General features: G+C 43.4%; 1 protein-coding gene across 3 annotated transcripts in view; it reads left to right on the top strand.

The window, feature by feature from the left end:
- Window positions 1-22384, top strand: part of reck (reversion-inducing-cysteine-rich protein with kazal motifs) — a 194833-nt gene that overhangs the window by 99107 nt on the left and 73342 nt on the right. For all 3 annotated transcript variants that reach the window (XM_070890511.1, XM_070890515.1, XM_070890505.1), the window contains 2 exons: window positions 8183-8450; window positions 13563-13742. In XM_070890511.1, coding sequence (XP_070746612.1) covers window positions 8183-8450; window positions 13563-13742 — 448 coding nt within the window. The remainder of the gene's footprint in view (window positions 1-8182; window positions 8451-13562; window positions 13743-22384) is intronic.

Below are 22384 nucleotides of genomic sequence, written 5' to 3'. Positions count from 1 at the left end.
GGCTGACGTTTTAATACTGCTCAGGAGTAGCAATGTTCTCTCTTCCCGCAGATCGTAATTCTTTTGTGGGTTAATGGAATGCAGGATAAACTTGTAGCTTATGAGGCATATTCAAAATAGATCTTCCTTTTTGTTTGGAGCTCCTAGGCATGTAAGAGAATGGCCTCCTTTAGTCAAGTGTAGGATTCAAAACCAGCAATGAAATGGAGTCATGGTGAAAAAACAAATATTTAGATGGAAGGAGGGAGAGCTCAGAAGCTATTCCCACCTGTCACTCGACTCCCTGGAGGGAAACGCTGCCTTGGGGTTGAATGTCAAGTGCTTCAAAGTGGCTGACATATTTCAAGCGAAGGCTCATGTCTGCTCCAAATCTAATGAACAAACTGATGTTTGTGAAAATTAGCTATCGTGCTTGCTACATTAAAGCAGTGACTACACTTTAAAAGTAGTTATTTTGGCCATAAAATGCTTTCCGACGACCTGAGTTTGTGAAGTGTGCTATATAAGTGCAAGTTTATCTTTCTTTTACTGGCAATTGGTTCCTCCATATAACCCTGTAAGTCAAGGTTCTCTTAGCTGGACATGTAGTGGAAAGCATACCAGTATTCTGTGCTGGAAACCAATGTGGCTTTAGCTGGTTTAACTCCAGTATGATTCGCTACATGCACTTGGGTCCCTTAACTTCAGCCCTTGCCAATCGGTGCCGAAGTTCAGTGGATGTGTCCGTATTGGCACAGTCCACATCATGTACTTTGAACCCCATATGTGTGGCATTCTCAGTATTTGGATTCTCAGTATTTGGATCTTAAGCAGGTTGCTGAATTAAAATGAAATTATTTTGCCAGTATTTTGCAGTAGTCAGTTATTTGAATGTGGCATTTAAGAAGTTTTATTCTTTTCCTATTCTATTGTTACCTTTATCCATATCCAAGTGTAAGTACTGTTGCAAGTTCCAGTAGACTTTTTTTGGATTAGATTGTTATTCTTGGGGCTTGTTGTGTTTGCCATCAGAACATGACTTGGCTTCCTTTCCTGTCTGCCTAGGTATCCGATTTTAAATTTTTTCGATGTGGTGGCACCTCTGCAAATACTGACACTCTCAGTAACCTCCTTTCCAAACATCTTAAAGACCATATCAGCTATGCAAAGAGAACAATAGTATCTTTGGAGAAAACACTTTTTATTAAGTTCCACCTTGGCACAATGGGAGCATTCTGCCCGAAATAAGGCCATGGGTTCAAGCCGCATTGGAGAATTGAAGTGCATGATCTACACTGGCAATTCAGTGCATTACTGAGGGAGTGCTGCACTGTCGAAGGTGCATTTTTTTTTGGGCTGAGATATTAAACCAAAGCCTCACTTGCCTGTTCAGGTGGATGTCTATGATCAGGAAGAAAAATGGGACAGTTCTTTCAGTGTCCTAGCCAACATTTAACCCTCAACCAACACCACCAAAACAGATTATCTGGTCATTTATTTATGCGGTTTGTGGGACCTTGCTGTGCGCTAATATGCTTCTGCGTTTGCTCGCGTAACAGTGACTATGTCTCAGAAGTAAATAGTTGGCTGTGAAGTACTTTGAGGCTGTGACGGGCAGCATATAAATTAAAGTTCTTTCTTTATTAGTAAATAGCATCAAAGTTTGCAATCCTTGCCCCTATCAAAAGCTGCAGGACTGATCCTCACTAGAGACAAGTGACCTAGTTTAGTAGTTCCAGGAAAGAGTCACCAGCCAGCCTTGGCACAGACAACAACCACATGCTTTGTAGCAGCAAGTTCCAAGTGAATTTCATATTAAAATTGTAAAGGGTAGATATTTTACTTGGATGCTGTAAAGTTGCTTGGAATCAAGAGGCAGTAGGAATAGATCAATGAATTGTTGTTGCCAATAACTTTGGTTTTGACCCAGTAATTCCAATATTGTATTTTCATTTTAACAGTGAATGTTATTACCAAGAGCCGCCTTCAGTTATGGAATTTTAAAAGCTGTGCACTTCAGAGAATATACCTGAGCTGCATTTTGTAGTGTCCATTGTCATCCTCTCCTCGTATTTCTTCCTGTTGTAGTTAACTTTGCTTAAGCAATTCATACTCTTTGTAATTCCAAGATCACATTTTTAGACTACTGGAGTTCCTCAGGGCAGTATCCTAGGCCCAACCATCATCAGCTGCTTCATCAATGGCTTTCCCTCCATCATAAGGTCAGAAGTGGGATGTTCGCTGATGATTGCAGTGTTCAGTTCCATTTGCAACTCCTCAGATAATGAAGCAGTCCATGCCTGCATGCAGCAAGACCTGGACAATATTCAGGCTTGGGCTGATAAATGGCAAGTAACATTCACGCCATAACAAGAGAGATTCTTAATTACCTCCGCTTGACGTTCAGCGGCGTTACTATTGCTAAATCCCCCACCATCAACATCCAGGGGGTCACCATTGACCAGAAACTTAACTGGAATAGTCACATAAATACTGCGGCTACAAGAACAGGTCAGATGCTGGATATTCTGTGGCGAGTGACTCGCTCCCTGACTCCCCAAAGCCTATCTACAAGGCTCAAATCAGAAGTGTAATGGAATCATCTCCACTTGCCTGGATGAGTGCAGCTCTAACAACACTCAAGAAACTTGACACCATCCAGGACAAAGCAGCCTGCTTGATTGGCACCCCATCCACCACCTTAAACATTCACTCCCTCCACCACTGGTGCACCATGGCTGCTGTGTATAACATCTTCAAGATGCACTGCAGCAATTCACCACGGCTTCTTCAACAGCACCTCCCAATTCCGTGACCTCAACCACCGAGAAGGACAAGGGCAGCAGGCTCATGGGAACACCATCACCTCCAAGTTCCCCTCCAAGTCACATACTATCCTGACTTGGAAACATATCGGCATTCTTTTATCATTGCTGGGTCAAAATCCTGAAGCTCCCTTTTTAACACCACAGGGACTGCAGCGGTTCACCACCATCTTCTCGAGGGCAGTTAGGGATGGGCAATAAATGCCGGCCTTGCCAGCGATGCCCACATCCTGAAAATGAATTAAAAAAACAATGTTTGGTATAGAAACATAGAAAATAGGTGCAGGAGTAGGCCATTCGGCCCTTCTAGCCTGCACCGCCATTCAATGAGTTCAGGGCTGAACATGCAAATTCCTGCTTTCTCGCCATACCCCTTGATCCCCCTAGTAGTAAGGACTTCATCTAACTCCCTTTTGAATATATTTAGTGAATTGGCCTCAAGTACTTTCTGTGGTAGAGAATTCCACAGGTTCACCACTCTCTGGGTGAAGAAGTTTCTCCTCATCTCGGTCCTAAATGGCTTACCCCTTATCCTTAGACTGTGACCCCTGGTTCTGGACTTCCCCAACATTCGGAACATTCTTCCTGCATCCAACCTGTCTAAACCCATCAGAATTTTAAACGTTTCTATGAGGTCCCCTCTCATTCTTCTGAACTCCAGTGAATACAAGCCCAGTTGATCCAGTCTTTCTTGATAGGTCAGTCCCACCATCCCGGGAATCAGTCTGGTGAACCTTCGCTGCACTCACTCAATAGCAAGAATGTCCTTCCTCAAGTTAGGAGACCAAAACTGTACACAATACTCCAGGTGTGGCCTCACCAAGGCCCTGTACAACTGCAGCAACACCTCCCTGCCCCTGTACTCAAATCCCCTCGCTTTGAAGGCCAACATGCCATTTGCTTTCTTAACCGCCTGCTGTACCTGCATGCCAACCTTAAATGACTGATGTACCATGACACCCAGGTCTCATTGCACACCTCCTTTTCTTAATCTGTCACCATTCAGATAATAGTCTGTCTCTCTGTTTTTACAACCAAAGTGGATAACCTCACATTTATCCACATTATACCTCATCTGCCATGCAGTTGCCCACTCACCTAACCTATCCAAGTCACTCTGCAGCCTCATAGCATCCTCCTCGCAGCTCACACTGCCACTTAGTGTCATCCGCAAATTTGGAGATACTACATTTAATCCCCTCGTCTAAATCATTAATGTACAGTGTAAACAGCTGAGGCCCCAGCACAGAACCTTGCGATACCCCACTAGTCACTGCCTGCCATTCTGAAAAGTACCCATTTACTCCTACTCTTTGCTTCCTGTCTGACAACCAGTTCTCAATCCATGTCAGCATACTACCCCCAATCCCATGTGCTTTAACTTTGCACATTAATCTCTTGTGTGGGACCTTGTCGAAAGCCTTCTGAAAGTCCAAATATACCACATCAACTGGTTCTCCCTTGTCCACTCTACTGGAAACATCCTCAAAAAATTCCAGAAGATTTGTCAAGCATGATTTCCCTTTCACAAATCCATGCTGACTTGGACCTATCATGTAACCTCTTTCCAAATGCGCAGCTATGACATCCTTAATAATTGATTCCATCATTTTACCCACTACTGAGGTCAGGCTGACAGGTCTATAATTCTGTTTTCTCTCCCTCCTTTTTTAAAAAGTGGGGATACATTGGCTACCCTCCATTCGATAGGAACTGATCCAGAGTCAATGGAATGTTGGAAAATGACTGTCAATGCATCCGCTATTTCCAAGGCCACCTCCTTAAGTACTCTGGGATGCAGTCCATCAGGCCTGGGGATTTATCGGCCTTCAATCCCATCAATTTCCCCAACACAATTTCCCGACTAATAAGGATTTCCCTCAGTTCCTCCTCCTTACTAGACCCTCTGACCCCTTTTATATCCGGAAGGTTGTTTGTGTCCTCCTTAGTGAATACCGAACCAAAGTACTTGTTCAATTGGTCTGCCATTTCTTTGTTCACTGTTATGACTTCCCCTGATTCTGACTGCAGGGGACCTACGTTTGTCTTTACTAACCTGTTTCTCTTTACATATCTATAGAAACTTTTGCAATCCGTCTTAATGTTCCCTGCAAGCTTCTTCTCGTACTCCATTTTCCCTGCCCTAATCAAACCCTTTGTCCTCCTCTGCTGAGTTCTAAATTTTTCCCAGTCCCCGGGTTCACTGCTATTTCTGGCCAATTTGTATGCCACTTCCTTGGCTTTAATACTATCCCTGATTTCCCTTGATATCTACGGTTGAGCCACCTTCCCTTTTTTATTTTTACGCCAGACAGGAATGTACAATTGTTGTATTTCATCCATGCGGTCTCAATGTCTGCCATTGCCCATCCACAGTCAACTCCTTAAGTATCATTCGCCAATCTATCCTATCCAATTCACGCCTCATACCTTCAAAGTTACCCTTCTTTAAGTTCTGGACCATGGTCTCTGAATTAACTGTTTCATTATCCATCCTAATGCAGAATTCCACCATATTATGGTCACTTCCCCAATGAGATTGCTAATTAATCCTCTTTCATTATACAACACCCAGTCTAAGATGGCCTTCCCCCTAGTTGGTTCCTCGACATATTGGTCTAGAAAACCATCCCTTATGCACTCCAGGAAATCCTCCTATACCGTATTGCTTCCAGTTTGGCTAGCTCAATCTATGTGCATATTAAAGTCACCCATTATAACTGCTGCACCTTTATTGCATGCACCCCTAATTTCCTGTTTGATGCCCTCCCCAACATCACTACTACTGTTTGGAGGTCTGTACACAACTCCCACTAACGTTTTTTGCCCTTTGATGTTCTGCAGCTCTCCCCATATAGATTCCACATCATCCAAGCTAATGTACTTCCTAACTATTGCATTAATCTCCTCTTTAACCAGCAATGCTACCCCACCTCCTTTTCCTTTTATTCTATCCTTCCTGAATGTTGAATACCCCTGGATGTTGAGTTCCCAGCCCTGATCATCCTGGAGCCACGTCTCCGTAATCCCGATCACATCATATTTGTTAACATCTATTTGCACAGTTAATTCATCCACCTTATTACGGATACTCCTTGCATTAAGATACAAAGCCTTCAGGCTTGTTTTTTTAACACCCTTCTTCCTTTTAGAATTTTGCTGTACAATGGCCCTTTTTGTTCTTTGCCGTGGGTTTCTCTGCCCTCCACTTTTCCTCATCTCCTTTCTGTCTTTTGCTTTTGTCTCCTTTTTGTTTCCCTCTGTCTTCCTGCATTGGTTCCCATCCCCCTGCCATATTAGTTTAACTCCTCCCCAACAGCACTAGCAAACACTCCCCCGAGGACATTGGTTCCGGTCCTGCCCAGATGCAGACCGTCCGGTTTGTACTGGTCCCACCTCCTCCAGAACCGGTTCCAATGCCCCAGGAATTTGAATCCCTCCCTGCTGCACCACTGCTCAAGCCACGTATTCATCTGAGCTATCCTGCGAGTCCTACTCTGACTAGCACGTGGCACTGGTAGCAATCCCGAGATTACTACTTTTGAGGTCCTACTTTTTAATTTAGCTCCTAGCTCCTTAAATTTGTTTTGTAGGACCTCATCCCTTTTTTTAACCTCTGTCGTTGGTACCAATGTGCACCACGACAACTGGCTGTTCTCCCTCCCTTTTTAGAATGTCCTGCACCCGCTCCGAGACATCCTTGACCCTTGCACCAGGGAGGCATCATACCATCCTGGAGTCTCGGTTGCAGAAACGCCTATCTATTCCCCTCACAATTGAATCCCCTATCACTATCGCTCTCCCACTCTTTTTCCTGCCCTCCTGTGCAACAGAGCCAGCCACGGTGCCATGAACTTGGCTGCTGCTGCCCTCCCCTGATGAGTCATCCCCCTCAACAGTACTCAAAACGGTGTATCTGTTTTGCAGGGGGATGACCGCAGGGGACCCCTGCACTACCTTCCTTGCACTGCTCTTCCTGCTGGTCTTCCATTCCCTATCTGGCTGTGGACCCTTCACCTGCGATAAGACCAACTCGCTACACGTGCTACTCACGTCATTCTCAGCATCGTGGATGCTCCAGAGTGAATCCACCCTCGGCTCCAATTCCGCAACACGGTCCGTCAGGAGCTGGAGGCGGATACACTTCCTGCAGATGTAGTCGTCAGGGACACCGGAAGTGTCCCTGAGTTCCCACATGGTACAGGAGGAGCATATCACATGACTGAGCTCTCCTGCTATGACTTAACCCTTAAATTGGCAACAACAATGTTAAAAGTTACTGACATATAAAAAAGAAAAAGAAAAGCTACTTACCAATCACCAGCCAATCACTTACCCCCTTGGCTGTGACGTCACCTTTTGATTTCTTTCTACTTCTTTTTTGCTTTCTCTCCCAGCTGGAGCTGGACAAACCTCCCGCCTCTCTCGACGCTCCCCGGACTGCCCGACTGCTGAGCCTTTATAGGCCGCTAACTCTCACCGACTCCCGCCTCTCTCGACGCTCCCCGGACTGCCCGACTGCTGAGCCTTTATAGGCCGCTGCCTCTCGCCGACTCCCGCCTCTCTCGACGCTCCCCGGACTGCCCGACTGCTGAGCCTTTATAGGCCGCTGCCTCTCGCCGACTCCCGCCTCTCTCGACACTCCCCGGACTGCCCGACTGCTGAGCCTTTATAGGCCGCTGCCTCTCGCTGACTCCCGCCTCTCTCGACACTCCCCGGACTGCCCGACTGCTGAGCCTTTATAGGCCGCTGCCTCTCGCCGACTCCCGCCTCTCTCGACGCTTTGACAATACAGGGCAAAGCCCTATTCCTCAAGACAAAAAGTCAAAATGGTTGAACTAGTGGAGGTGCCTCTTCAGGGGTACTCTTCAGATCCAAATTGTCCTGCTGAGAATCTCACTGGGCAGGATTTTCTTGTATAATTAACATTTGAAACTATCTTCTTTAAAGTTCAGTGGTTTGCTCTTTTTAAAACTTAAGCTTGCCATCACCTAACTGCTGCTGCTTCATTTATCTTTGTTCTCTCCTACACTTTTCTACCTAGATGGCCCCTCTATTGTTGGCTGTAGCATTTCTCTCGGGGTTTCTCAGTTTCGAAAAAAACCCTTAGTGACCAGTACAAATGTGCGTGTTGTGGGCACAGCTACTTGTGAAGTCCAGCTACATTCACTGTGCTGCAAAAGCAAACAACTATCAAATACCATAATTATTACTGGTTCTCTGAGGGCATTGTTCCACTTACCCAACATTTTCCATGTGAGGTGTTTCCTGTTGGCATTTACCTATATCAATTGCAATTTCATATTTGCTTGTTCAGAAATGTCATGTCACTGAGTGCAGTCAAGCTAAATGGTACTATTGAATTTCCAACTATTTAGGTTTATATTGCTGTGACAGAGCAGAAGACCATGCTTGCCAGACCACATGTCGAAGAGTGCTGATGACAAAGTCCACAGATCAAGAAATTGTTGATGGACTTATTGATGGGTGTAAGAAAATGCCTCTGCCTCAGGATCCACTCTGGCAGTGTTTTCTGGAAAGTTCTGGATCAAGTAACCCAGATAACAGCACAAACGGGTTGCCTGCTACAGCTGTCGATGGTGCTAAATTGCACTGTTGTTCTAAAGCAAATACTTCTATCTGCAGGTTGGTACAGTGAATAAAAGTATTTTATTTTTCTCTCTGAGGTACTTCAACATGTCAGAAAAAAGAAGGCCAAGGGGTGACTTAATAGAGGTCTTTAAAATTATGAAAGGTTTTGATGGAGTAGGTACAGAGAGAATGTTTCCACTTGTGGGGAAGAGCATAACTAGATGCAACAATATAAGCTAGTTACCAAGAAATCCAATAGGGAATTCAGAAGAAAATTCTTTACCCAAAGAGTGTGAGAATATGGAACTCGCTACAACAGGGAGTGGTTGAATAGTATAGATGCATTTAAGGGGAGGCTGGACAAGCATATGAAGGAGAAGGCAATAGATAGTTATGCTGATAGATTTAGATGAGAAGAGATGGGAGGAGGCTTGAGTGGAGCATAAATGCAGGCATGAACTGGTTGGGCCGAATGGCCTGTTTCTGTCATATATCCTTTGTAACTTCTTAATCGGCAACTGTTTCCCAAGAAATCTATATTGTAAAAAGAATTTGCCTCAATTTCCATTGCAGGTAGAACCTCCCTTATCCAGAACTCCCTTATCCAGAACCATTCCCGGCCACCGGGTGGCACATATGCAGAACTCCGACATGAACAAATTGGAGTCCTTCCTCGCTGCCGACTCCCACAATCGCTGGCCTGAACTTGCGATCCACCGCCCCCCCACCCCCTGATCTCTCTGCCGCACTCCCAGCCCCAAGCCAGCCAGCCCCGATATCCCCTTGCTCAGTACCTGTACCATCCAATTTAACGTGACCACCCCTCGTCCAGAAAAATCCCTTACCCAGAACAGGCCAGGTCCCGAGGGTTCCGGATAAGGGAGGTTCAATCTGTATTATTTTTGGCTTAGTGGGAGCAGTCAAGTTTGCTGAAAATTTTGCTCCTTATTGCACCCCTTTAGTCAGCTGCATGGGCAGCATGGTTCTAATTCAGACCCTGTTTAAGCTCTAGCCACGTGCCGGGTCTCTGTCGCTGTTGACTCACATCTTTCTCAGATTGGTGTACCAGAAATCTGTGGCACTATCCAAAAGGATGCTGCGATTTTGTTAGAGGATATATTCTAGATAATGTGTTGATCTCTTTGGAAGAAAAGTTCCTTTTATGCTCTTTCCATTTCCCCTCATGTCAGAGTTGCTTTATGCTTCCTTCCCTTTTCTCTCCTGTCCATCGAAGAGGGGCTATGCATCATGGGCACAGTCACACAGAAGTCAAGTCAACTGGAATGGTCCTTAACAATTCTTTGATGGCTTTTCCTGGTCCACCTATTGATTTTACTCATCCGGTCCTTCTGTTTGTGCTAGTGACGTAACTGATGCTAATCTCGGTAGCATGGAAAGTTTCATACCTCACTTTTGTAATTTCAGATCTGGTACTGTATTTTTGCTGAATCATGCCTGCTATTTTGCTGTATCTCGTAAAGATTATTCCTATTCCATTTGACCAGCTAGAAGCAGCCCCTGCCAACTTTGGCTCTGTCTCTGTTTGTCATCATCATCATAGGCAGTCCCTCGAAATCGAGGAAGACTTGCTTCCACTCCAAAAGTGAGTTCTCAGGTGACTGAACAGTCCAATACGGGAATTACAGTCTCTGCCACAGGTGGGGCACACAGTTGTTGAAGGAAAGGGTGGGTGGGGAGCCTGGTTTGCCGCATGCTCCTTCTGCTGTCTGCGATTGATTTCCGCATGCTCTTGGCATCGGGACTCGAGGTGTTCAGCGCCCTGTAACCTCTGATTGTAACCTCTATACATCTATTTTTAAGAGGTATTAAACTCAATTTAATTGAAAAGTGTCAACTGCTGTCAATCCTTCCCCCTTTCTCCTTGTCCCTTTTTAAGACCTGTATCTTGTAAATTCGATAAATCCTCCTTTCTGCTCCTCATCTGTCCTGATCTTAACTGTAATAAAGAAAAAAGTGAATTTTTTGAATTATTTTCTTATTTACATTATTCTCACTTATCTTGGGAAAGACCTGCCCACTATTGCTTCATTGTGACTAACTACGTGTAGGATTTCTGTATACTATCAGTAGTACCCAAGTAATGTGGACCCAAGCGGTGCAATCGAGGAAAACACAAGACAACCTCTGTCTTTTAGGCTAAACTACTTTTTATTGAACACTCAACAATAGTCACACAATTTCATACAATCTTGCAAAACTGGAGAGTGTCGTCAAGGTACTTTAGGTTAATGTCTTGACTTCTGGCTAGATTCGTCTCCTTGTATTCTCACCAACTCCAGCCCCGTGTTGCTCCGATGTCCTCTTAAATTATTATTCTCAGTTAGGGATGTGAACTGAACCAACATCGTGCTGTTGTTAGGGCCTTAGCCTTCTTAATTGGCTGGTTATTATTGGTCTTGTAATTGAGTCAAAACCAAACTGACAGACCAGGTACAGTCCTTGACATGTCCTATTATCAACTGAATTGTCTGGTTTTGAGATGTTTGTCTCCTTGGTGCAGGCACTTGGTATAATGATTTTCCTCATTCGTTAATTATTTTAATCTTTGTACCAGACTTCAGTCTGCATACAAGCCATTGTCCATTGTGGTCCTGGGTTGACTTGACCAGTCTGTCCGTAGCAACAGTTTTGCAATAGTGTACAAAAGGTTTAGCCCTTTAAATCCTTCGCAAGTTGTTTTCCCGTCGGATCTGTCAGATCTTCCGCTCTCTGAACTCCAATAAGACTTGCGATCTTAATGATATCTTTCAATTGCCTTGAAGATTTGAACCTCAAAGCTTATCTTTGTCCTGTTTGACCTCTTGTTCCCAGTCCACCGCCCTCTCTTTACCTTATTCATACTATTCCTGAAAAAGTGGGGCATTTTAACCTTCCAACTATTGCCCTACTGCCTTTACACCAGTACTACTTAGTTATAGAAGCTGCTGTGAACTCTCAAGCTGATCATCACCTGATCAGTTCTGGCCTAATATGATTGCCAGTATTGATTCCATGCTGGGTGGAGATGCACATAACCTTATATTTCCCTTGTTGATCTTGTTGCGTCTTATGTGGATCTCTGGAAATCTGCTCTTAAATATGTGGTGAATCATGGAAATTTCCATAGCCCTTCACAAGATCTGGCACTGTGTATTTCTAAAATAGTTGCCATCATATGCAAATGATTGTGAAAGAGGAACAGAGCGTGAGACGGTAAAAAGAGTGAAGAGGGTGAGCCAACCGCTATAAAACAGATGGAGCATTTTAAGATGAAACTATAAACACCATCATAGATGTCAGTCTTGGCTCGATAGCATCATTCTTGCCTTTGATTCAGAAGATTGAGAGTTCAAGCCTCACTCCAGAGACTTGAGTACATAAACCAGACTGGCACTTCTGTGAAATACTGATGGAGTGCTGCACTGTCTTTTGATGAGATGTTAAACCAAGGCTCCGTCAGCTCTCAGGTGGACTTGAGAGATCCCATGGCACAATTCGAAGAAGAGCAGATGAGTTCTCCCAGTGTCTTGGCCAACATTTATCCCACAACCAAAAACAGATGATCTGGACATTTATTTTTTTGCTGTTTGTGGGAATTTTGTGTGTGTAAATTGGCTGCTGCATTTCCTACATTATAACAGCGACTACACTACTTAATTGGCTGTAAAGTTCTTTGGGATGTCGGGTCATGAAAGGCACTATATAAATGCAAGTCTTTCTTTTTTGATATGGCCTACTATCAAAGCTATGTTTAAGGCTTTCTAGTTTCTTCCCATCAGAGCTAAATTCAAGACTTTCCAGTTTCTTAAACTGCTCTAGCTGTACTATAGTGGTTCTCATCCTCTTGACTTTTTTTACCCAGTCTCCCACTCTGTTCCTCCTTCACATCATGATCTTTTGTACTCATCATTCAAACATCTGCTTCTTTACTGGTGACTCTATTCTATATTCATCAACTTTCTTCACACTTCAGTGTTTATAACCCCTAATCATTTATGTTATAGCTGAATTAACACATTTTGTTCCTTGTAATTTTTCAAGTGGTTTCTTCATGTTTTTGTTTTCGATAGGACTTTGGTAAAGTGTAGCGGGACAAGTGCAAATATTCTGTACAATGAAAAACACTCAACAGTACAATTAGATTTTGCCCTTCTAAACGTTGGTCAGTGTTTGGAGAGAACATTTTGAGATGTATAACATTAGTACTGATAGTTATAGGTCTATCATGGTGATAATAAAGATGGAACCAAACTTGAGATTATGAATATCACACAAAAGCACATTGGAATAAACATTAAACCTTATTGGTTTAAGTGTGCTTTTTTTATATTATACTGTATTGATAACAACATGCTAAGTAAGGAAGTGATGACACTTTTGTGCTTGCAGTTCTGTCTTGCATTTGAAATGAACAATTGAGAACTGCATGGAAGAAATGTACTTGTACAATACTAAAGTGTATTGGCTTATGTGCAGATTTCCTTGTAAAGAGTGATTCTGTGATCTGGCACTTCCGGAAAGGAGTAGCACTCTGAGGGCTCATCCTGGAAAATCACAGGTGCGCAGTCTGTGATTTTTCCATTATTAAAATGAACCCATGGCAAATCATGGTTATGTGGCCATGATTTCCTAAGGTGGGTTCCTGGTGAGTGCTGTTCCCTATGGAAAGTATGGGATCATGGCATTGCACTTGTAAAATATTAGTACCAATGTGTTGTGCTATAAACAAAGCCTGTGATAACACTATGTGGGATTTTAGGAACATATGAAATAGGACAGGAAAAGACAAAAGTGGTCCATCCAGCTTATCCCATCTAAATATGGTGCAGCCAACTCTCACCCCATCCACTCAGGCAATCTCTTAGAAGACACAAATGAGGGGAAAAAAACCGAGGCTAATTTGGAGGGGGGTGGGTGGGGGGGGGGGAACTCAAGCAAGTTCTTTTCCAATCTAATCAAACAAGCTTCAGGGACAATAGGAACTGATACCACAATTCACAGTCAACCGTGAGAGGCCAGTTTACATTAATTTTATTTTGCTTATTTTGAGTTTTTAAAATGAACTTTATAAATGCCTATGTGGGAAAACTGTGATGCGTGCTGCAGATTTGTATAACTTTGAGACTGTTTCCCCTTTTTAAAGAAATGTTTATTTTATTCTGACAGGGATCTGTGTATTAAGTTGTACAGCACCAGGTGGGGAAGCACAACTCATTGGCAAGAATTTGATAGGGTCTGTGAATATAACCCTCTGGAAGTCGCTATGTTTACGTGCCTGGCTGATGTGAGAGAACCATGTCAACTGGGTTGCCAAGGTCTCAAATACTGCACTAATTTTAACAACAGGTAAGAATCCCTCTTCAGTGACTTTAAAACCACCAAACATTAACCCTGTGTATTCATCTGTGAAGTTTTCTGAAGTGGCCCGAACAGAAAGTACAAAAGTTATTTTCTTTTATAGGCAGACAGTTTCTGGAATATCTTACCAGAAATGGTGGGGGAAGCAGATTCCATAATAACTTTTGAAAGGGAAGTAGATAGATATTGTGGAAAAAAAAAATTAAAAGGGAATGGGCAGAGAAATGGGATGAAATGAATAGTTTTTTCAAAGAGCTTTCTGTACTGCAGTATTCAGAGATTCTGTGGTATCTGTGCATACTTCCAATTGTTTCCAGATGCAATAACTTTTATGTGCACCAGATGGTGCTATAATATTTTTGTTCATGTAGTAAAGTTAAAGATGGAACTTTGATGTGGAAAATATACCAAATATACTAAACTTGAAACGTTTTAATTAGTTAATACTTGTAGGTACAAATCACTGCCAGCTAACATTCTGTTTTTTAAATGTCTTAATCAGAAGGCTCCAAGTAGTGATTGTTATGCCTATTGTGGTTTCTGTTTGGCTAGAATCTTGTCTGCTCGCATTCTACCTCATTTGTTTAACTCCATATATTGCTGGGAATTGTTGTCATGCCATGGGGTAGGGGGGAGTGGTGGCGAGCGGATGAGTGATCGGCCTTGTCAGAAGTTCACACTGGCCATCTGGTGACCATCCTCCATTTTCCTCTGTTACAAACATAGAAACATAGAAAATAGGTGCAGGAGTAGGCCATTCGGCCCTTTGAACCTGCACCACCATTCAATAAGATCATGGCTGATCATTCACCTCAGTACCCCTTTCCTGCTTTCTCTCCATACCTCTTGATCCCTTTAGCCGGAAGGGCCATATCTAACTCCCTCTTGAATATATCTAATGAACTGGCATCAACAACTCTCTGCGATAGAGAATTCCACAGGTTAACAACTCTCTGAGTGAAGAAGCCTCTCCTCATCTCAGTCCTAAATGGCTTACCCCTTATTCTTAGACTGTGACCCCTGGTTCTGGACTTCCCCAACATCGGGAACATTCTTCCTGCATCTAACCTGTCCAATCCCATCAGAATTTTATATGTTTCTATGAGATCCCCTCTCATTCTTCTAAACTCCAGTGAATACAGGCCCAGTCGATCCAGTCTCTCCTCATATGTCAGTCCTGCCATCCCGGGAATCAAGTCGGGTGAACCTTCGCTGCAATCCCTCAATAGCAAGAATGTCCTCCCTCAGATTAGGGGACCAAAACTGAACACAATATTCCAGGTGGGGCCTCACCAAGGCCCTGTACGACTGCAGTAAGACCTCCCTGCTCCTATACTCAAATCCCCTAGCTATGAAGGCCAACATGCCATTTGCCGCCTTCATCGCCTGCTGTACCTGCATGCCAACTTTCAATGACTGATGTACCATAACACCCAGGTCTCGTTGCACCACCTCTTTTCCGAATCTATCGCCATTCAGATGATATTCTGCCTTCCTGTTTTTGCCACCAAAGTGGATAACCTCACATTTATCCACATTATACTGCATCTGCCATGCATTTGCTCACTCACCTAACTTGTCCAAGTCACCCTGCAGCCTCTTAGCAGCATCCTCACAGCTCACACCGCCACCCAGCTTAGTGTCATCTACAAACTTGGAGATATTCCACTCAATTCCTTCATCTAAATCATTGATATATATAGTAAATAGCTGGGGTCCCAGCACAGCCCTGCGGCACCCCACAAGTCACTACCTGCCATTCTGAAAAGGACCCATTTATCCCGACTCTCTGCTTCCTGTCTGCCAACCAGTTCTCTATCCACGTCAATACATTACCCCCAATACCATGTGCTTTAACTTTGCACACCAATCTCTTGTGTGGGACCTTGTCAAAAGCCTTTTGAAAGTCCAAATACACCACATCCCACTGGTTCTCCCTTGTCCACTCTACTAGTTACATCCTCAAAAAATTCTAAAAGATTTGTCAAGCATGATTTCCCCTTCATAAATCTATGCTGACTTGGACCAATCCTGTCACTGCTTTCCAAATGCGCTGCTATTTCATCTTTAACAATTGATTCCAACATTTTCCCCACTACCGATATCAGGCTAACCAGTCTATAATTCCCTGTTTTCTCTCTCCCTCCTTTTTTTAAAAAGTGGTGTTACATTAGCTACCCTCCAGTCCATAGGAACTGATCCAGAGTCGATAGACTGTTGGAAAATGATCACCAATGCATCCACTATTTCTAGGGCTACTTCTTTAAGTACTCTGGGATGCAGACTATCAGGCCCTGGGGATTTATCAGCCTTCAATCCCATCAATTTCCCTAACACAATTTCCTGACTAATAAGGATTTCCTTCAGTTCCTCCTTCTCGCTAGACCCTCAGTCCCCTAGTATTTCCAGAATGTTATTTGTGTCTTCCTTAGTGAAGACAGATCCAAAGTATTTGTTCAGTTGGTCTGCCATTTCTTTGTTCCCCATTCTAATTTCACCTGAATCTGACTGCAAGGGACCTACGTTTGTCTTCACTAATCTTTTTGTCTTCACGTATCTATAGAAGCTTTTGCAGTCAGTTTTCATGTTCCCAGCAAGCTTCCTCTCATACTCTATTTTTCCCCCTCCTAATTAAACCCTTTATCCTTTGCTGAATTCTAAATTTCTCCCAGTCCTCAAGTTTGCTGCTTTTTCTGGCCAATTTATATGCCACTTCCTTGGATTTAATACTATCTTTTTAATTTCCCTTGTTAGCCACAGTTGAGCCATCTTCCCAGTTTTATTTTTACTCCAGACAGGGATGTACAATTGTTGACGTTCATCCATATGATCTTTAAATGTGACTTTGAGGCAGGCCTTCAGTGCTATTTCTCTATTCTCGGGCAGCAAGTTGTTTCCTGTTCCTTCCCACATCAGAGTTTTTCTCTGTCAGTACTTCTAGCGACTGAGTTTAAACTTTGATACAAGACTGCCTCTTTTTGCCGTGCGTCCTCGGGAGAGAAGCCTCTGGGTCCCGTGCAAAGGAGCTCTAGCTTTACTATTAAAATAGCTTCATCTTTTGTTCAGCTGTCTTTGTTGGCTGGTGACCATGATGGAGAAGGCATTGTTTGGTTTGAGCAGCATCTAAGTGAGGATATTGGCTGCAATGATACAGCCTCTGACCAGGAACATAGCGAATAAGGCAGATGAACTAAGAGCACAGGTAGATACTTGGAAGTATGACATTATAGCCATTACAGAAACATGGCTGAACGAGGGGCAGGTTTGGCAGATCAATATTCCTGGTTACAGGATTTTTAGACAAGACAGAGAAGGGGTGGGGGGGGGAGGCGGGGGCGCGGTACTGATTAAAGAAACTATTACAGCGGTGAGGAGGGATGATATGTTAGAGGGATCATCAAATGAGGCCATATGGGTCAAATTGAAAAATAAAAAAGAGGCGATCACACTGCTGGGCATGTATTATAGACCCCCAAACAGTGGGAGGGAGATAGAGGAGCAAATATGTAGGCAAATTGCTGTGAAGTCCAAACTATCCAAATATTGATTGGGAAAAATATAGTATGAAGGGTATAGAGGGTGTGGAATTCTTGAAATGCATTCAAGAGAACTTTTTTAGTCAGTATGTAGCAAGCTGAACACGAGGTGGGGTGGTTTTGGATTTAGTTTTGGGGAATGAAGTTGGGCAGGTTGAAGGGGTATTAGTGGAGAGCACTTGGGTGCCAGTGACCATAATTCAATCAGATTCAAGTTAGTTATGGATAAGGGAAAGGATAAGCCTGGAATAAAAGTCCCAAATTGGGAAAAGCTAATTGTTCTAAGTTAAGGACTGATTTGGCCACAGTGGACTGGAAACAGCTACTTGTGGGTAAATCCGTTTCGGAACAGTGGGAGGCATTCAAGGAGGAGATCCGCAAGTCTCAGGCCAAACATGTGCCCTTAAAGAAAAAGGGTGGGAATAATAATTCTAGAACCCCCTGGATGTCTAGGGACTTGCAGGGGAGGATAAAGGGAAGCTTGTGTCATATACCAACGGCTAAATACTATAAAATCTTTAGAGGAATATAGAAAGTTAAGAGGCAAAATTAAAAAGGATATTAGGAATGCTAAGAAAGAGCACGAAAAATTCTTGGCTAGTAAAATTAAGGAAAACCCAAAGATGTTCTGTAAATATATTAAAAATAAGAGGGTAACTAAAGAAAGGGTAGGGCCTTTTAGAGACCATGAGGGTAATCTTTGTGGAGGCGGTTGGTAAGGTTCTTGAATACTTTGCATCTGTTTTCACAAAGAAAAAGGACATTGCAGATTCTGCTATCGAGGAGAAGTGTGATATTCTGGATGAAATAAATAGTGAGAGAGGAAGTATTAAGGGTTTTAGCAGCTTTGAAAGTAGATAAGTCCCCAGGCCCGGATGAAATGCATCCCAGGCTGTTGAGCAAAGTAAAAGAGGAAATAGCAGAGGCCTTGACCATCATTTTCCAGTCCTCTTTCGATTTGGGCATAGTGCCGGAGGATTGGAGGACTGCTAATGTAGTAGCCTTGTTTAAGAAGGGAGAAAGGGACTTGCCGAGTAATTACAGGTCTATCAGCCTAACGTCAGTGGTGGGAAATGATTGGAAAAAATCCTGAAAGACAGGATAAATCTACATTTGGAAAGGCAAGGATTAATTAGGGACAGTCAGCACGGATTTGTTAAGGGAAGAGCGTGTTTGACTAACCTGATTGCATTTTTTGAGGAAGTAACCAAGAGGGTCGATGAGGGTAGTGTATATGGACTTTAGCAAAGCTTTTGATAAGGTCCCACATGGTAGACTGGTCACGAAGGTTAAAGCCCATGGGATCCAGGGCAAAGTGGCAAGATGGATCCAAAATTGGCTTAGAGGTAGGAAGCCAAGCGTAATGGTTGATGATTGTTTTTGTGACTGGAAGGATGTTTCCAGTGGGGGTCCGCAGGGTTTAGTACTGGGTCCCTTGCTTTTTGTGGTATATATCAATGATTTAGATTTGAATATAGGGAGTATGATTAAGAAGTTTGCAGACAACACTAACATTGGCTATGTGGTTGATAATGAAGAGGAAAGTCATGGGCTGCAGGAGGATATCAATCTACTGGTTAGGTGGGCAGAGAAGTGGCAAATGGAGCTTAATTTGGAGAAGCACTTTGGTAGGGCTAATAAGGAAAGGATATACACATTAAGCGGTAGGCCACTTAATAGTGTAGATGAACAAAGGGACCTTGGAGTGCTTGTCCACAGATCCCTGAAAGTAGCAGGCCAGGTGGATAAGGTGGTTAAGAAGGCATACGGAATGCTTGCCTTTATTGGCCGAGGCATAGAATATAAGAGCAGGGAGGTTATGTTTAAATTGTATAATACTTTGGTTAGGTCACAGCTGGAGTACTGCGTACAGTTCTAGTCGCCATATAATAGGAAGGACGTGATTGCATTAGAGAGGGTGCAGAGGAGATTTACTAGGATGCTGCCTGGAATGGAGAATCTTAGCTATGAAGACAGATTGGATAGGCTGGGTTTGTTCTCACTGGAACAGAGGAGGTTGAGAGAAGACCTCATTGAGGTGTACAAAATATTGAGGGGCCTGAACATAGTGGATAGTAAGGGCCTATTTCCATTTGTGGAGGGGTCTAATACGAGGGGGCATAGTTTTAAGGTCGTTGGTGGAAGGTTTAGAGGGGATTTGAGGGGGGGCTTCTTTACGCAGAGGGTTGTAGGGATCTGGAACTCACTGCCTGGAAGAGTGATGGATGCAGAAAGCCTCACCACTTAAAGTGCTGTAACCTGCAGGTTTACGGACTTAGAGCTGGTAATTGGGATTAGACTGGATAACCTCTTGTTGGCCGGTGCAGATATGATAAGTACTGCAGGGAATCTAATACGGCCAGGGTGATCTCCTGGACTAGTTTTAATCGCCTGGATGGGTCGGAGAGGAATTTTCCCAGATTTTTTTTCCTTAAATTGGCCTGGGTTTTTATCTGGTTTTTGCGCCTCCCAGGAAATCACATGGCTCCGGTTGGGGTGGAGTGTAGAATGTTTGTGTCATAAGAACATAAGAACATAAGAATTAGGAACAGGAGTAGGCCATCTAGCCCCTCGAGCCTGCTCCGCCATTCAATAAGATCATGGCTGATCTGGCCGTGGACTCAGCTCCACTTACCCGCCCGCTCCCCGTAACCCTTAATTCCCTTATTGGTTGAAAATCTATCTATCTGTGACTTGAATACATTCAATGAGCTAGCCTCAACTGCTTCCTTGGGCAGAGAATTCCACAGATTCACAACCCTCTGGGAGAAGAAATTCCTTCTCAACTCGGTTTTAAATTGGCTCCCCCGTATTTTGAGGCTGTGTCACCTAATTCAAGTCTCCCCGACCAGTGGAAACAACCTCTCCGCCTCTATCTTGTCTATCCCTTTCATTATTTTAAATGTTTCTATAAGATCACCCCTCATCCTTCTGAACTCCAACGAGTAAAGACCTAGTCTACTCAATCTATCATCATAAGGTAACCCCCTCATCTCCGGAATCAGCCTAATGAATCGTCTCTGTACCCCCTCCAAAGCCAGTATATCTTTCCTTAAGTAAGGTGACCAAAACTGCACGCAGTACTCCAGGTGCGGCCTCACCAATACCCTGTACAGTTGCAGTAGGACCTCCCTGCTTTTGTACTCCATCCCTCTTGCAATGAAGGCCAACATTCCATTCGCCTTCCTGATTACCTGCTGCACCTGCAAACTAACTTTTTGGGTTTCATGCACAAGGACCCCGGGTCCCTCTGCACCGCAGCAGGTTGTAATTTCTCCTCATTCAAATAATATTCCCTTTTACTGTTTTTTTTTTTCCCCCAAGGTGGATGACCTCACATTTTCCGACAGTGTATTCCATCTGCCAAACCTTGGCCCATTCGCTTAACCTATCCAAATCTCTTTGCAACCTCTCTGTGTCCTCTACACAACCCGCTTTCCCACTAATCTTTGTGTCATCTGCAAATTTTGTTACACTACTCTCTGTCCCCTCTTCCAGGTCATCTATGTATATTGTAAACAGTTGTAAACAGTGTCAGGGGTGTCGCAGTTGTGTGGGGCGGACTGGTTGGGCTGGGTGCTCTTTACCTTTCCGCCATTGTTCATAGGTTTATATGTAACTTCAGGGCTGCTGACCGAGGGCCTTGCAGCTCTGTCGGTCGGCGCAGACACGATGGCCCGGAATGGCCGCCTTCTGTGCTGTAAATTTCTATATTTCTATTGTCCATTGCAGTTGTTTAAGCATTAGAAACTACTTCAAACAAAGCTGATTGATACCGAATCTACACTGACTGTGTCTCTGGCCCCAGCATCGATCCACCAATGCCACTAAACACAGACCTTAAGATTTAACTGAGGAACTGCACCTAGGGATCTAACTAAAACATAGAAACATAGAAAATAGCAGCAGTAGTAGACCATTCAGCCCTTCGAGCCTGCAACACCATTCAGTATGATTATGACTGATCCTCTATCTCAACAGCATATTCCCACTTTCTCCCAATATCCCTTGATGCCTTTTGTGCCTAGAAATCTATCTATCTCCTTCTTAAATATATTCAGTGACTTGACCTCCACAGCTATTTTTGGTAGAGAATTCCACAGGTTCACCAGCCTCTGAGTGAAGACATTTCTCCTCATCTCAGTCCTAAATTTCCTACCCCGTATCCTGAGACTGTGACCCCTTGTTCTAGACTTCCTTGTTCTAGACTTGTTCTAAACGTTTGTTCCTTCAGTCGCTTTGATGCTGGAGGTTGTAATACAGAATGTAGTGTTTATCTAGTATCGATATGATATCACTCAAACAGGTCAGGACTTCAACATAGTATGAATACAACTATTGACTCATGCAGGAGTACAGGTGTTGCCTTGTGAGCATGTGCCTGAGTGTATAGAGAATTGTGCACTTATGTGTCCTGGCTAAGTTACTAGAAACTGTTCACTGAAGCTACAGCTAATTTCCTCTCTTCTAAAAAGGAAGATAAAGAAATGAGAGCAAGCTCCCCTTTCTTAGACAGTCCTTGCACCTCCAATGGAAACCCTGTTATTTCGCATGAGTATAATGGCCTGGAAACCAAAAATAAGTTTGTCCTATTTGTTTGCAACCCTAAAATTTCTGTCTCAGCTTGGTGCAATGCAAAGCCCATTATAAACATCTACAATGCCTGTTATGCCTGTATATGGCGCTATGATGGGTATTTTCATTGATTCAAGGTGCCGCAGCTCGCCTGTTACAGAATAAGTTTCGCCTGGTGTCGCACAATAGCTGTTAATGTCGTCTTACTTTTAAACTGCTTCGGCTCTGGCCATTGGGAGTTTTTTATTCATTTTCAAAATGCTTTCTGAAAATTTAGATTTTTTTCTAATTGAAATTACTAGTGTGCAAAGTAAGGGTTCAAACTAAGTTGCATATTACCCTATAAATGTATACATTGACTTGTCTCTTGTGTCTTTTAATGTTTCATTAAAGCTTTTACTTGAAGGCCTGAGCCCTTCTTAAAAGCCTGGCTTTAGAGTTGATATTTTATATTCGAGCGGTAATGTTGTGAGTTGAATTTGGATTGTGGCATCTGAAATCTGCAGTGCACCTAATTTC

The sequence above is a fragment of the Pristiophorus japonicus genome, chromosome 1 (genome assembly GCF_044704955.1).
Source record: "Pristiophorus japonicus isolate sPriJap1 chromosome 1, sPriJap1.hap1, whole genome shotgun sequence".
In the NCBI taxonomy this organism is placed as follows: Eukaryota; Metazoa; Chordata; class Chondrichthyes; family Pristiophoridae; genus Pristiophorus; species Pristiophorus japonicus.
This window is presented reverse-complemented; position numbering and strand designations above follow the sequence as displayed.